Here is a 14,584-nt window from a genome sequence, read left to right as displayed (position 1 = left end):
TAAATGATAGGCTAAGGCACAAGAGGCAAGAGAGAGGCTTCTAAGCGTCTTTTGATTCCAGGTTCTAAAGACTCATTTTTCAGAGTATTTTGGATTTTATAGCATGTCCAAAACAATGTATTTTTCCCAAAACTTTTTCTCTGAAATGGCTTAATTATTTTGGCTGAAACTTTAAAAAAAAAAATAAAAAAACAAGCTGAGGCAGACAATCAGCATGCAACATTTTAGTCCAAACAGTTAAAGTTTGGCAAAGTTATAAGCAACTGAAAACTGGATCTTATCATAGAAAGTCTTCGGCATCCTTAGAGTTGACACAACCAGCTAAGTATAATAAATCCAATACTTCAGTGCTTGTTATCAGACAACAAGCATGTCAGTTTCTAAGTTGTACCATGATAAAGCACAATAAAAAATTCAGTTTGGACAAATGCTTCTGGTGGAAATTCATTCTGATCCAAACAAACTCTGCTTGAGTCTGATGAACAAACACAGGGTCATCAGATTTGTTTGGGTGACATTGTGTTACAGTGTGATGATATTTGCAAAGCTGGATTAAGGCAATCTGAGACCCTGGTTACACCAAGACATGGGGACCCTTGTTGGCTTCATGCCCATTATGCCACTCCTAATTTTGTCCTGCTCCCCACTTGGATTGTTGGTACAGGGGCCCCCAGAGAGACAAGAGTGGCAGCAGGGTATTTACCTCAGCAGTCAGTGCTATACTTTCTAATCCAGAGAGGATAAAGAAAGTTGCCACAGATGTGGAGGAGGGAAAAACTGATCTTGACAAAAATAAAAAAAAATGTAAAAAAAGTCTTCATTTCTGTCCATCTCTGTCCTATCTTTCTGAGTCAGTTTCAATCCATTTCTAGGGAGAAAGTTTGGGAGCACTGCTATCTAAATATTACCTTGGGCAAACATCAAGAGACAGGCAGTGAAATGTGAAAAATAGCTATACAGCTCTGTAAAGTTTCTAAAGTAGTTTAGAACCTTAAAAACTAGTTGTTTAAAACCTTTAAAACTAACTGTATCCTAAACACCAGTCTATTTAAAACCTCTCCCAATGGGGATAATATTGGCAAAATGACTCGATATTTAGGTATCTGACAATTGCTACAAAGAGAATATGGAAAATATTTTTACCACATGTACTGTATGTTATAAATGTTATGATGAGAGCACAGTACTCTGACAGTTCCCATTGCATCTTCCATTCTCATTAATCATCTCCCTTCTCTCCTCTCATTTACTGTCATAAGGGCTACTTCCAAAAGTTCATTTCAGCAATATGTATCACTGACAGACTTGCAGCAACTGCCGCTGTAACACATTGTGCTTTTAAAATCAGTTTATGCAGGAGGTATACTGAGGGGTTGTCTTTATGACAGGTGCAGTTTTATTAGCTACGGCTAAAGAGGGCTTGGGAACAGAAGAAGGTAATTAACCATTGGAACAACTTACTAAGCATCATGGTGGATACTTCAACACTGGCCATTTTAAAAATCAAGACTGGATATTTTTCTAAAAGATCTGCCGGGGAATTATTTTGGGGCAGTTCTAAGGCCTGTGCTATACAGAAGGCCAGGCTAGATGTTCACAGCAGTCTCTTCCAGCCTGGGAATCTGTTATTCTATGAAAACTACCATTTAAAAAAAAATGGAACTGTTTGTTGGACAAACCCTCAAAAAGCCAGCACTGCATACAGAAAACATCACCCTATCTCCCATTTCACATTCCTAGGGGAAATCTTTTGGAAACACGTGACAGTTGCCAACACGTTGCATGCTTCACAATCAGGCTTCAGACAAGCACACAGCCCAGACTATGTTTCAGTGCTAATGATACTCAAGGTCTTTGCAGCCTTCACTACAGTGGCTCACAATGTGTCCCTGATCTACTTGCATGACTTTGCTACAGTAGATGGTGCAGAATTACAAAGGTTCCAGTCATTCCTCACCAAAATCCAGAGAGTAAATATACAAATATATAACTGCAGATCATCCCTGAAATGCCTTACCTGCAGGGTCCTTAGGATATGGCCCTTTCCCACTCCTCTTCAACATCTCCATGAGACCACTGGATGACAATTCAAGGAACCTGCTGCCAAGACTGTGCTGGTGATACCATCCGTAGCTTTCCTTTCCCACTGATGCAACCAAAAGGATTTCACAATGCCTGCAGGTGACTAGCATCTGAATGAAGAACAGCCGGCTTTAACCCAACTCAGGCAAGAGTAAGTGATGCTGATTAGAAAGGGGAAACACTTCAAGGACTTACCAGGACTCTGTCTTTCCCCTTTCATCAAAGGAATCTCCCCCTCATTTGTCAAAATGGTGCACAGCGCTGGTCCTGTTTGATTCATCACTGATCCTAGGCAATCAGTATCAGTGGTGACAAGCATTCTGGCACTTACAGCTTGCCAGGAAAGTTCACTCTCAGATGACCCACATATTCAACACCTCCAGGCAGGATTATTGTATCACACTATATCTGTGGCTCTAAGGGGAAGCAATGCAGAAGTTCCAGTTTGTGCAGTGCAGCAGCCCACCCAGCTGGCCAGACAGGACATTTAAAGCATGCCACCTGAGTGGCTCAGCTCCCTCCTGGACTCTCCATCCACTCCCATTGCCAGGTCAAGCCTTTGGTCCTAATCTTCAAAGCCATTCAGTGGTATGGACCAGGTACTGCAGTGACCCTGTCTCCCTTTATGATCCACCAGGACAATTGCACTTCTTTGAGATGAGGCATCTTAGAACCCCTCAAAGTACATAGGAACTGCAGATAACACATCCCGAATGAGGGGGACTCAGCTACGACAAACTCCCAGCTGAAGTCAGACTGATGTGGAGTCTGACCAGGGTTAGAGCAGGCTGTAACTCATTCCTCTCTGATAAACTGGGATGATCTATTCACACACACAAAGCTTATAATAGAAATAAAATCTTTAATTCAAGCTCCTTTAAATGTAATGTTCTACTTAATTGACATCTGTATTTTCTCCAGTTTTCCAAAGCATATTTGCTTACTGGTATTGTCAACTTTTTTTATATTGTGTAGCTGTCAAATTGGCAATAAAATTGATTGTGCAGTTTATACTGTGCTCAGGATTCTTTTCTCTTTGCAGTTTTGTATCTGATCATGGATTAGCTTTAATCCAATAGACATAACTGTGATCAAAAATATCCAAAATTATTTTAGGTTAAATTCTTCTGCATCATAATTCCCTTTATGAATTCATGCTTTTGTTATGCAACAGTAACTTAGTGTCACACTTTGACCTTGGAGAGTTGATATATAGGAAGTTTAACCGAATTTTCTAAGGGTCAAACACTGCTCACTTAAGTCCTCAGAGCAGCTCCGTAGACTTCAATGGGACTCCTTTTAAGGCATGTGAGACTTGCTTGTGTTAACATAAATAATATTGCAATAGTTGTGGAAACATAATCCTCAACAAAAGTCTCTAGTTCAAAATCCAAGTGCATTTTTGTTGGATAAAAACTTACAGAGTGTTTGGAGAACTGAACTGATTCAATATTGACTTGGAAGCCTCTTAAAAGAATGGTGAAAAATGTAGCGATGCCCTGGTACTGAATGGGAAATACATTATATGCATTGTGCTTTGATAGTACAGTGCTGCAGTTCTCATTGTGGAAGGGGGTTCATTAACAGCTCTGAAAAAAGACGCGTACCCAGAAGCCTCCTACTGCAAGACAAACCCAAGAAAGAAACCAACAGGACTCCACTCGCCATCACATACAGTCCCCAGCTAAAACGCCTCCAACACATCATCTACAACCCATCCTGGACAATGATTGCCGACTTTCACAGACCTTGGCTGGCAGGCCAGTCCTCGTCCACAGACAACCTGCCAACCTGAAGCATATTCTCACCAGTAACTGCACACTGCAACACAGTAACTCTAACTCAGGAACCAATCCATGCAACAAACCTCAATGCCAACTCTGCCCACATATCTACACTAGCGACACCATCACAGGACCTAACCAGATCAGCCACACCATCACCGGTTCATTCACCTGCACGTCCACCAATGTAATATATGCCATCATATGCCAGCAATGTCCCTCAGCTATGTACATCGGCCAAACTGGACAGTCCCTATGGAAAAGGATAAATGGACACAAATCAGATACTAGGAATGACAATATACAAAAACCTGTAGGAGAGCACTTCAATCTCCCTGGACACACAATAGCAGATTTAAAGGTAGCCATCCTGCAGCAAAAAAAACTTCTGGACCAGACTTCAAAGAGAAACTGCTGAGCTTCAGTTCATCTGCAAATTTGACACCATCAGCTCAGGATTAAACAAAGACTGTGAATGGCTTGCCAACTACAAAACCAGTTTCTCCTCCCTTGGTTCACACCTCAACTGCTAGAAGAGAGCCTCATCCTCCCTGATTGAACTAACCTCGTTATCTCTAGCCTGCTTCTTGCTTGCATATTTATACCTGCCCCTGGAAATTTCCACTACATGCATCCAGTGAAGTAGGTATTCACACACGAAAACTCATGCTCCAATATGTCTGATAGTCTATAAGGTGCCACGGGACTCTTTGCTGCTTTTTCTGAAAACAATGTATACTTCTCAGTAGGGAATCTAATAAAGATAAGCGGAGACTGAAAAGTGCGGGGGACACACAACATATTTCTACAAGCTCCCTCTTAGGTCTCACCCAACTAGAACAGAGTGAGAGAAAAGTCAAAGGAGAGACCTGCTCAGAAAACAGAACAAATAAGAGTTTTTGGCAGAGCTGTCAGTTCATGACCACCACCACTCCTGAACCAAAGTGATCTCCCTCTGCAGGCAGGAGAGAGAAGAACAAATGTAGAGGACAAGGATTCCACAGCACGATTCCCTCCACCCAAACTGCCTGCTGTACCAGCTAACAGTAGCATTCTAGTAGATGGAAACTGTGTCCGATCTGCCAAAAGACACGAGGATATTCCATTGGGGTGAGGTCTGCCCTGATGCATGACCTCAATCTCCCTCTTGGTGGATTAGCATAAACAGGCAGTCCCCAAAATGAAGACACAGACACAAGCTCAGTAAGAACAGAATCTATTTAATCCTGCAAGAGGGGACAGAGGCAGCTCCCCTTCTGTTCCTGACTCCAAAACACTTCTTTCCCTGGGCAGAAACCATGCCCCTCCCTGAACAACTTCCCAGGGTTATTCTCTGAGTAAGGAGTCCTTCCCATCTGGGAGGAGCACCACATCTTTTAGGGGCTGCCTGTGGGTGTGCCACACACACTGCTGCAGCAAGCACAACAACTCGGTTACACTATTTACATTTAGATACGTTGGAAGAGAAGTTCAGGTAATGGGACTTGCACTGATGGAGTACACAGCCTAAGGCCTGTAGTGTAGGTTAGGATTATTTATCATTTACTGGTTATGTGATGGTAGCCACAAAAGAGAGACCCATCAGAATCTGGGCTTCATGTGCTAAGCACTGTACAAATACATAGGAAGAGACAGACCACAGCCTGAAGCTTTTGAAGTCTCAAGGACCCAGTACCAGATGAGGACTGGAGGATGGAGGGGATATAATATACAGATGATCACTGGTACAAGTTTCAACTTACTTTGCTATTTGTTTTGACTGGGGGTAGAGGAAGGTTAAAAGGAATGACAGCAGTGGGAGTGTGAATGTGTAAGGGAATAGGGAGGGTAAGAGGGATTTTGAAGGGAAGAAGAAGGGACCAGTGGGGAGTGCAGGAAGAGTGAGTCTGGTATTGAGAGGGAAGAAGAGTGGGGCAAACAATGGACAAATGCTACAGAATTGCAACCACTATTCCAGTAGGTGTGGCACTTGCTTTTATGTATGAGGGCCCCTGGCTCTTCTTTGATCCACTCCATAGGGAGCTTGTCCTCTGTTCACGGACAACAGGATCGGGGTCATTCACTAATGGTGGCTTTTTATTTTATTTTATTTGCATTTTGCCTCAAGTTTTCATGAGGATTTATGCACTAGGTACTCACCTGTCAATTTACAATTACAATTTACAGAATAGATAGTTCAGTGCTCTGAGGAGTCAGTGAAGCAATCTGAAGAGTAGGAGTGGATGAAATTTGTTTGGTGGGAAGAAGTAAAAAGGTTCATCAATAAGGCCACAACACATTAGACTATCAAGAAAATATCCCAGTTTTTTCACTCCCGCATACTTAGCCAGACCTTCCTGATCCCCGCTGTCCCTGAGATATCCAAGTGGGAGAAATCATTTTGCTACTAGGGTGAGGGGTGCATACACAGCTATCAGTTCAGGGAACTCCATTGTTTTTCAGGCAGATGCACAGGCAATGTAACGGTCTTTTAGACAATTGTAGAAATCTGTACCTGAGTTGTGACAAGCTCCACTTCACACCATCACAGAATAACACCTTCTGACTTTGGGGGGTTTGATTTAACCATTTGGTTCAGGACTAGCTGGATCCAGATGTGACTTGTGAAAAGCAAATAATGATTCACTACTCTAAATCCTTCAGTCCTTTCTTATATAGAGCACACGTCACCATTCAAAGCAATATCCTAATGTCTCTTTGAGCAACACATGCTATTTTTTTCCACTCTACATATTGGTTTGGCTTAATTTGTTGTCCCTCTGTGGCTTTTCTTTTCTTTACCATTATTAATTAATTTACCCTAAAAGTCAATTGTGTTTTATAAACCTGAAGAATGGTAGTGCAAAGATTGAATGTTCTCTGTTAAGGATGCCAGTGTTAATTTGCTACAATTGTTCAAATAGGAAATAGATAAAATGTGACATATAATAAAAGCCTTTCAAATGGCTGGGCAGGGCCACCCAGAGGGTGGGGGCAAGTGGGGCAATTTGTCCCAGGCCCCGGGCCCCATAGGGGCCCTGTGAGCCCTGACCCAGAGGTGGTCCAGGTCTTCAGCAGCAGGGGGGCCTTCAATGCTGCCAAAGACGTGAAGCGACTGAAGAGCCCCCCACCACCAAAATGCCCCGCGAGCCCTGGCCTGGCATCGGGGTCTTTGGCGGCATTTCGGCAGCAGAGGGCCCTTCAGTAGCTCCAGGTCTTCTGCAGCATTTTGGCAGCGGGGAGACCCTTCAGTGCTGCCAAAGACGTGGAACGACTAAAGGGCCCCGTGCCGCCAAAATGCCACCAAAGACCCAGACAGCTGCCAGGTGAGCACAAGCGCTGCAGCTCCCCCACTTTGCCCAGGCCCCCTGAATCCTCTGGGCGGCCCTGTGTCTGGGAGGAGAATTCTTCCTGTATCAGTGGGTGAGAAATCAGGAATAGAATCAGGAAGATTATTTTGAACTCAGCATCTACCTTCATGTCAATAGGCTGTTCCAGAAATGCCTCTGCCTTGTGTGTGTATAACAAAGTCACAAGTGTAAAAGGATAGCTCCATGAGTCAGGTTAGGCTGATCTATTGAAGATTAACAGAGATACAGGGGTTTTTAGAATATCTGTATCCATCTCATTTGACTTTACTGTTCACAAAATAGATCCTGTATAACCTTCCGTTTCCACAGTCACTTCTAAAAAATTCTCCTAGAGACCCTGACTACGGAAATACTTGCTTCCACAAGCCAAGATAAGGGAAGCTCTTTAAAGTCAAGTCCAGACATTATTAAGTGAGATGGTAGAGAGTACCATATATTTATGAGGTGTGTACAAAGAGAACTTTTCAGGGTGTGTGGGGATATGTAGAACCAGATCCTCACTGGTCAGAGTAAATCATCCACACTTTCAATACAAACTGATTTACACTAGCTGAGGATCTGGTCCACAGTATAGTTTGAATGAGCTACAGAGCCAGATTGCAGAAATTTAGGGGGACAATAATTTCTGTTTATCAAAGAGTCAGAAGGCAATGACTCCATTATGTACAGTGAGGCTGTCCCACTTCAGAGACGTACAGTATCCTGAGTATGAACTAGTCTCTGGATAGTCACTGAACATTTCTGAGAACTGTAGAAACCTGTGATCAGATCTTTGTTCAAGTGAACAAAAGGGTGGAAATATTTGGAACAATCAGCAAATACCAGAATTTAAACCAGAATTTTAAATATTGCAATGTAGTTTAATTCATAGGGTTTAAAATATAGGATTGTTATCTCATACAGCATTTATCTTAGTCCACACATTCACTAAACACTGAATGCAAATACATGGAAACACCAACAGTAATGTTTGTACAGGATATCTGGATTAATTTAAGAATGTCAGTTTTTATGTTTGAACATTGAGCTGATCTGCTTGTTTCAAAGAGGAGAGACTCAGATCAGATGAGAAGCCCAGGGTGGATTACAAGAGGTGGGTATTTGAACTGGGAACCATCATGTGGGGAAGAATGGGACTCAGGTGGCTGTCCTGTCTGGGAGATGGGAACTGGGTGGGCAAGGAGATTGGGACTGGAATGAAGACATAGGTGCCAACTTCCCCTCTGTCTCATGGGTGCTCAACCCCCTCCCTGGCTCCGTCCCTGCCCCACCCTTGCCCCACCCCAATTCCACTCCCTTCCGCCAAGGCCCCGTCCCTTTACTGCCTCCTCCCTGGAGCACACCGCATCCCCACTCCTTCTCCTCCCTCCCAGAAAGTCCCAAATGCCACCAAACAGCTGTTAGGCAGTGGGCAGGAAGCACTGGGAGGGAGAAGAGTAGGGACGCAGCACACTCAGGGGAGGAAGAGGCAAGGAGGGGATGCAGGTGGGGGGAACTTGGCTGTCAGTGGATGCGGAGCACCCACTAATTTCTCCCCGCGGGTACTCCAGCCCCTGCAGCACCCATGGAGTCGGCACCTATGAATAAAGAGGTGGAGGATGAAAGAAGGGACAGGCATGAGAAGACAGGAGCAGAAAGGGTCAGTTTTAGAGGGAACAGGCAGAAGGGTCTGTGACAACTTCAGTACAATTCCCTCTAGAACTCAAAAGAGTCCAAGATTCCTGAGTCTCACTATTCTTCTGCTGTCACCAAATATTTGTGAAACTCACTGGGAAAATCTCTCTCACACTCACATCCTTCTCTAGTGTCTGGTCCACATCGAAATAGTACCTTGTTGTCCTCTATCAGTTACTTTGTTAGCTCAAGTGTCAAAGGTCTGTACTGCAGATCCAACCCTGTGGCTGACCCATGTGGACGTCAACATGATTCCTCATAAGGGAATTTGCTTTTCTCAGTAAGATTTTTTTGAAACTACATTAGAAGAACATTAAGGTGCAAAATCAAGTCTTAAAAGTGAGGAAATGCCAGAAGTAAAGTTGCCTGGGCAAACTTAACTGGGCCCCCTTGTGTGTATGCATTATGATATACTCTTTAATTACATGTTTATTACTTTTTCCCACAGGATCTACACAAAACGAAAACTTCAAGGCATAATTTTTTTTGCAGCTTGTATGAATTATCTAAGTGATTTAACTTCTGATATTTTTTCTTTACTTATGGATCTTGCCATAAAGATGAGAAAGATGCAGTATTTCTTGCATAGTCTGAAGTGTTAATAAGGATTGACTAATTTTCTTACAAAATACTAACAATGTTATCTGAAAACTCCTTCAGGTAATACTGTTTAAAGAAACAATTTTCTACTTGAAAAATTCATAGTAGTTGAGACAGAGAAATTAGATAACATTTTGTTTCAAGATCTCCTAGACTCACTAGCTAACCTACCTCTGTCTCAATCAGGCTTTGTGTGTAATTGCCAGTTTAGGATCAGATTCTGATACCCATATTCTCACTGAGTAACACATCACCCCACATATAGTCTCATTTAAATGGGATTACTTGAGGAATAAGTTACTGCCAAACCTGAGTAAACTCTGGCCCACTGTGAAGTGAAATAATACACCATAATGCAATAATAGCATTACCTTGCTCTCAGGATCACAGTACATTGTCATCTCTCTTTAAGAAACAAATCAGCAATCACTTGCACTAAGTACACCTTATCACTTTATAAAGTCAAGAATAATATGACACTATGGTGATGTCTGGGAAATGACTTTTAGTATTAACAAGTTCTATTTTGCAATGTAGAGACGTATTTAAATACTATGTTACTCAAATATAAAATTGCATTTTTGACCATTCTTTTTTCTTGTGGTCACCTATTTTGGTTTAAATTCATTTTCAAGTTTCCAGCGAAGAAGCTGACTTGATTTCCTAATCAACCTGCCCTTTATTGAAGTATATTTCTGTAAAATAACCTGCAAGAGCACGAAAACACTCTGATACAGAAATCCTGGAAGAAAACTGAGTAATAGGCCTGGGTTTGGGTTATATAATTGTACTGAATTAGTTTTGTACTCTGCAACTACACAAATGTCACTAATGAAATTCCACCGTTTCCACTGAAAGATATTCACAATTCATTTCAACATGCACCATTAAGCCTGCTAATCTTCAAGGTCACTGGCTATACGAAGCGTAGAAACATTACTGGAACCTTTAAGGTTCAACAGTTGCTTTGCCTTTCCTCCTCACAATGAAGTTTAAAATGTTTGCAGAGTAAACCTCAACACGTCTTACCGTCAGCTTCTCCTCTATGGTGTGTTTTGCTGAGATTTCTTTTTCATGCTTTTCTAACTCCATGTCCCAGAAAAAGAGCCTCAGATCCTGGGTAGAAGTGTTTTAATCTGACTACATATTAGATATCACTGTACTTTTCAAGTTGTGAGACAGAGCTGTAACAGGCAGTGCTGGTGATAATTTCTGGTTAGCCAGTGCTTCCATTTATAGACGTAGAAACTTCACAAATAGAATCCTAGAGAGAAGGCAGGCAGCTGGCCTCAGATAACAATAAACGTTATTTTGGCATCAAAGCAAACTGTTTAATGTGAGTACCGTTGTAGCAGGTTTTTTGTTACCTGTCCCTTTCCCTCCAAAATAAGCTTGTGTTTAAAGACTCCCTGGAAAGGGCCTAGAAAGCAATAGCTACATCGCAGTAGAATTTATTCTTGAATGCACAGTTTATTAGCCAACTAAAATGACAAATATGATTAGCTTGTATGATATGATGTTACAGAGACACAGAGTAACCAGAGCAACATTTGAAAAAGGATACATACGTTTGTCTATGGATCTTTCTCAGTTACCAGAGTCTGCTGTTGAGCAGTCCCACTGGAATTTAATGTAGAGATGTATTCTCCTCATGTCCTTCTAATAATAGGACATGCTACATTAAATGTTGCCTTGATCTTCTGAAATGCAAAACCAAAATCAGAACATTGTATCTGTGCTACAAGGGTTAATACACGCAAGAACTGCTCAGTGTAGATATAAAATATCACTGTATTTAAAGCCCATTACATATCAAGGGAGATGGGCTTTTAAAGTGAGTTAACTATAGAAGAATAACCTGGCTTGGACTCACGATGATAAAGTCAGAAGTCCAATATTAGAAACGGTGGTGGGAGGAGGTTCTCTCCTTGGCTGTGCTGTAGATTCCAAGGTTTACAACACAACCACTGGTTGCTACATCAACTAGGTCAATGCTGATATCTTCTGAGTGATTTGCATGAACAGTTTGTTCTATCGTTCCTAGTAACTAACAGGGAAAAGTCCAATTGCAAACACAGTTGTGTAAAAAAAAATAAATAAAAAAAAATTGCTACCAAATCAGAATAGATTATTTGATGGTTCAGAGACATATCAGAAAAATTAAACTTTTCTTCATGAAATTGGCACTGTAGATGTCACACGCTGGGATTATACTAAGAGAATCTCAATTACTACTAGAGGACCATCCTCTTTTGCCTGAAGCACTCTGAAACCTGCTTCTGGTTCTTATCTAGTAAAAACCTAGTTTTGGCTTCATGGAATTGTTAACTTGAGTGCCACTGTAGAAGTGGATCAGCAGGTAGCGATCGATCTATTGGGGATTGATATATTTCGTGTAGCGTAGACGCAATAAATCGATCCTTGATCGCTCTCCCATCAACTGCTGAATTCCAGCAGTGTGAAAGAGGGAAGCAAATGTGAAGGGGGAGCCGCGGCCATCAATCCAGTGCAACGAGGATGCAAAATAAGTAATTTTAATTCGATCTAAGATACGTCGACTTCAGCTACGCTATTCTCATAGCTGAAGTTGCATATCTTAGATTGATCCCCCCCACAGTGTAAACCAGGGGTTATTTTGTTGTGAACTGTACCCACATGATCTTCAGAGCTTCAGATGGGAAGGAAAGAGCAGAGAAAAATAATGAGAGGATAATTAAATAAAACTGGCAAAAAAAAAGTTGCCAAAACTCACATTTTTCCTTCTTTGTTCATAACAAAGAAGAAGTTCTTTCTATAGTTATCTTTTATTCTCTCTTTTATCTTTGCTTTATAGAAGTGCAAGACCATGGGTGGAAGAGTGAAGGAAGGGAAATGTAAAGAACCACTCACATTTACAAGGTGGGATTAGTAGAAAAAAATATATAATTTTACTTAAAATTGGGAAGCTAAAAAAAAGAAAACCCTCATTGATTCTTATGGAAAAGGTGGGGCAGAAAATACACAAATAAGTGGCATAAACACAGGGGGGAAATAGCATCACCCCTCTCTTGGTCAGGAATGAAAAAAGTACTAAAACAATTCACCTCTCTTCTGTAAGGATGAAATTCTTCCTTGGCCAGAGGAACTAGCACAAGGCCTATGCACCACTTACGCCATCAAAATAGTGCTTAAGTGGGATTTAAACAGGAGCTTATATTACATTGTTGCACAGGGGTAAATGTCACCCAAAGTCATTAATCCTTCCATGGAGCAGTGCCACAGAAGCACAACGATGTTCCATGTCCTCTTCCAGGCATTTTCTAATTTGAGTATGCCAGAGCCAAGTGGATTAGAAAATTGTACCATCTGCTTTCTGAAAATTCCCATAGCACATACAAAAACCTGAAATCTCTATTACTATTAATGTGGCATTTTAAAGTAATTTCAGATTAGAGAAAGTAAAAAATGGTCCCAAGTCAAAATATTTTGCCCTTGTGTTGGAAAAAAAATAAATGTGCAGCAATGTAATATAGACTCTACCTTGGGGCCATAGTTTGATATCACTGCATCCTTGGTATCGTGGTCACTTAGTTATTGCTTTCACTATGCACAGATTGATGGGAGTCAAATACTCAAAATTCACAGAAAATCTGCTTCAGTCACCAAAGTGGAAGAAAAAACAATATGAAGTAGTGGTGAAGCACAGAATAGAAAGTTACCTGCATAGCATTGGTTAAAGGGGGAGCCAGATTTCAGTGGAGCTACACCAGTTGACACAAACTGAGGATCTGGCTCTTAAGTGTTTATTCACTGCATTTATAACATAGGTGGCCTCTGTCTCCTATTTCATACACTAGTTTTACACCAGTATAAGTCCACTGATTTTAGTAGTGTTACTCCTGGTTTCCTTTGCTGAAAGGGAAAGGAGAATAAGGCCCAGGATGTTTAAATAGACATGCAATAAATTACTGGACTACCCCTGATCCAAAGCCTATTGAAGTTCATGGAAAGTTTCCTGTTGACTTTGATGGGCTCTAGATCAAGCTCATAGACTAGAGGCTGATGTGCTTTATTAGGGATCTAAGCTGTGTTACATGACAGACCTCCAGCCTATGCTAGAAAAGTCAGGACTTGCTCACACAGGACATACAAGTAATACATGTAGTCAATATTATATACTACCAAGGGGGATATATCCCTTTCTCATTGATATGATTGTACATTTTAATATATTACTTATCAGAGGAAAGCTAAAGGAAAAAAAGTCAGTCTGAATCTTGCTCTGCAGGCATCAAGGTTTGTGATCATCCTAATCTCTGCAGAAAACAAATGCAATAGTCATGAACCAGCATCTGAGAAAGCTCAGTCCCCTGTATTTGAGAGTCTTGTGGTCTGTCCCAATTCAGAATCATTATGAATTGCCAGTGGGAGGCTTTCAATTGACCTCAATCAACTTTAGAAGAGGAGCAAAATTATCACTGAGCGGCACAGCACATTGAGAAAAAAGGACAATTTGTGGTCATGCTGATGACCACAAATTCAGACTATTGGAGAATAGGACCCAATATAGGGCGAACTGGCAGACTAGCATATGGTTTACACCTGTTACGCGGTGGTGGATACTTCTTTGAAACTTTATTTAGGCTCTAAGAACCCACCCAGTTTTTATTCACTTTCAGTGTCTTATATTGTTGCCACTTTTGTCTCATCCAAGGGGAGCTGGATGTGGATCTCCCCAGAACCTTTCAATGCTGCTTCTGAATCACGCAGAAAAGTTTTTGAGTAACAACCACACCCTTAATATCAAGATGTCCCCCAACAATAGGGGGAGGGATTGAGAAGATCCTTATGACACATGTACCCAATTAGTTCATTAATTGAGTTATCATGGCAGACTCATGTTATTTCATATCTAATCAATGTGTGATGAATAGATTTAAACTGTATATATAGGTATAGATACAAGTAGGATAGGATTATAGGAGTATAAGATTGACAAGCTTTTGAAGAAAGGAACGTGTATTAGGTATATAAGTAAAATAAGGCCATAATGCAAGGCTTACAGGCTAAGGCCTGTAAGATTTCAGCTTAGCCTTACTATGCTTCAGGCTTAAG

At 41.3% G+C, this 14,584-nt stretch overlaps 1 protein-coding gene across 9 annotated transcripts in view; it reads right to left on the bottom strand.

The window, feature by feature from the left end:
- MLIP (muscular LMNA interacting protein) overlaps window positions 1–10,915 on the bottom strand; it is a 138,344-nt gene extending 127,429 nt beyond the window's left edge. For 8 of the 9 annotated variants that reach the window (XR_003999508.1, XR_003999507.1, XR_003999506.1 and 5 more), the window contains exon 1: window positions 10,520–10,914. Coding sequence is in view for 6 of the 9 variants with exons in the window: in XM_030555620.1 (XP_030411480.1) it covers window positions 10,520–10,582 (63 nt within the window). In the remaining 3 variants the exon portion in view is untranslated. Of the gene's footprint in view, window positions 1–10,519 lie in introns of all 9 variants that reach the window. The other variant, XM_030555623.1, reaches the window with a different exon arrangement.
- Between the last annotated feature and the right edge of the window lie 3,669 nt (window positions 10,916–14,584).

Source organism: Gopherus evgoodei, chromosome 3, assembly GCF_007399415.2.
Source record: "Gopherus evgoodei ecotype Sinaloan lineage chromosome 3, rGopEvg1_v1.p, whole genome shotgun sequence".
NCBI classification, from domain to species: domain Eukaryota; kingdom Metazoa; phylum Chordata; order Testudines; family Testudinidae; genus Gopherus; species Gopherus evgoodei.
Note: the sequence above shows the minus strand (reverse complement) of the source record. Positions and strands in the feature narration are given on the sequence as shown.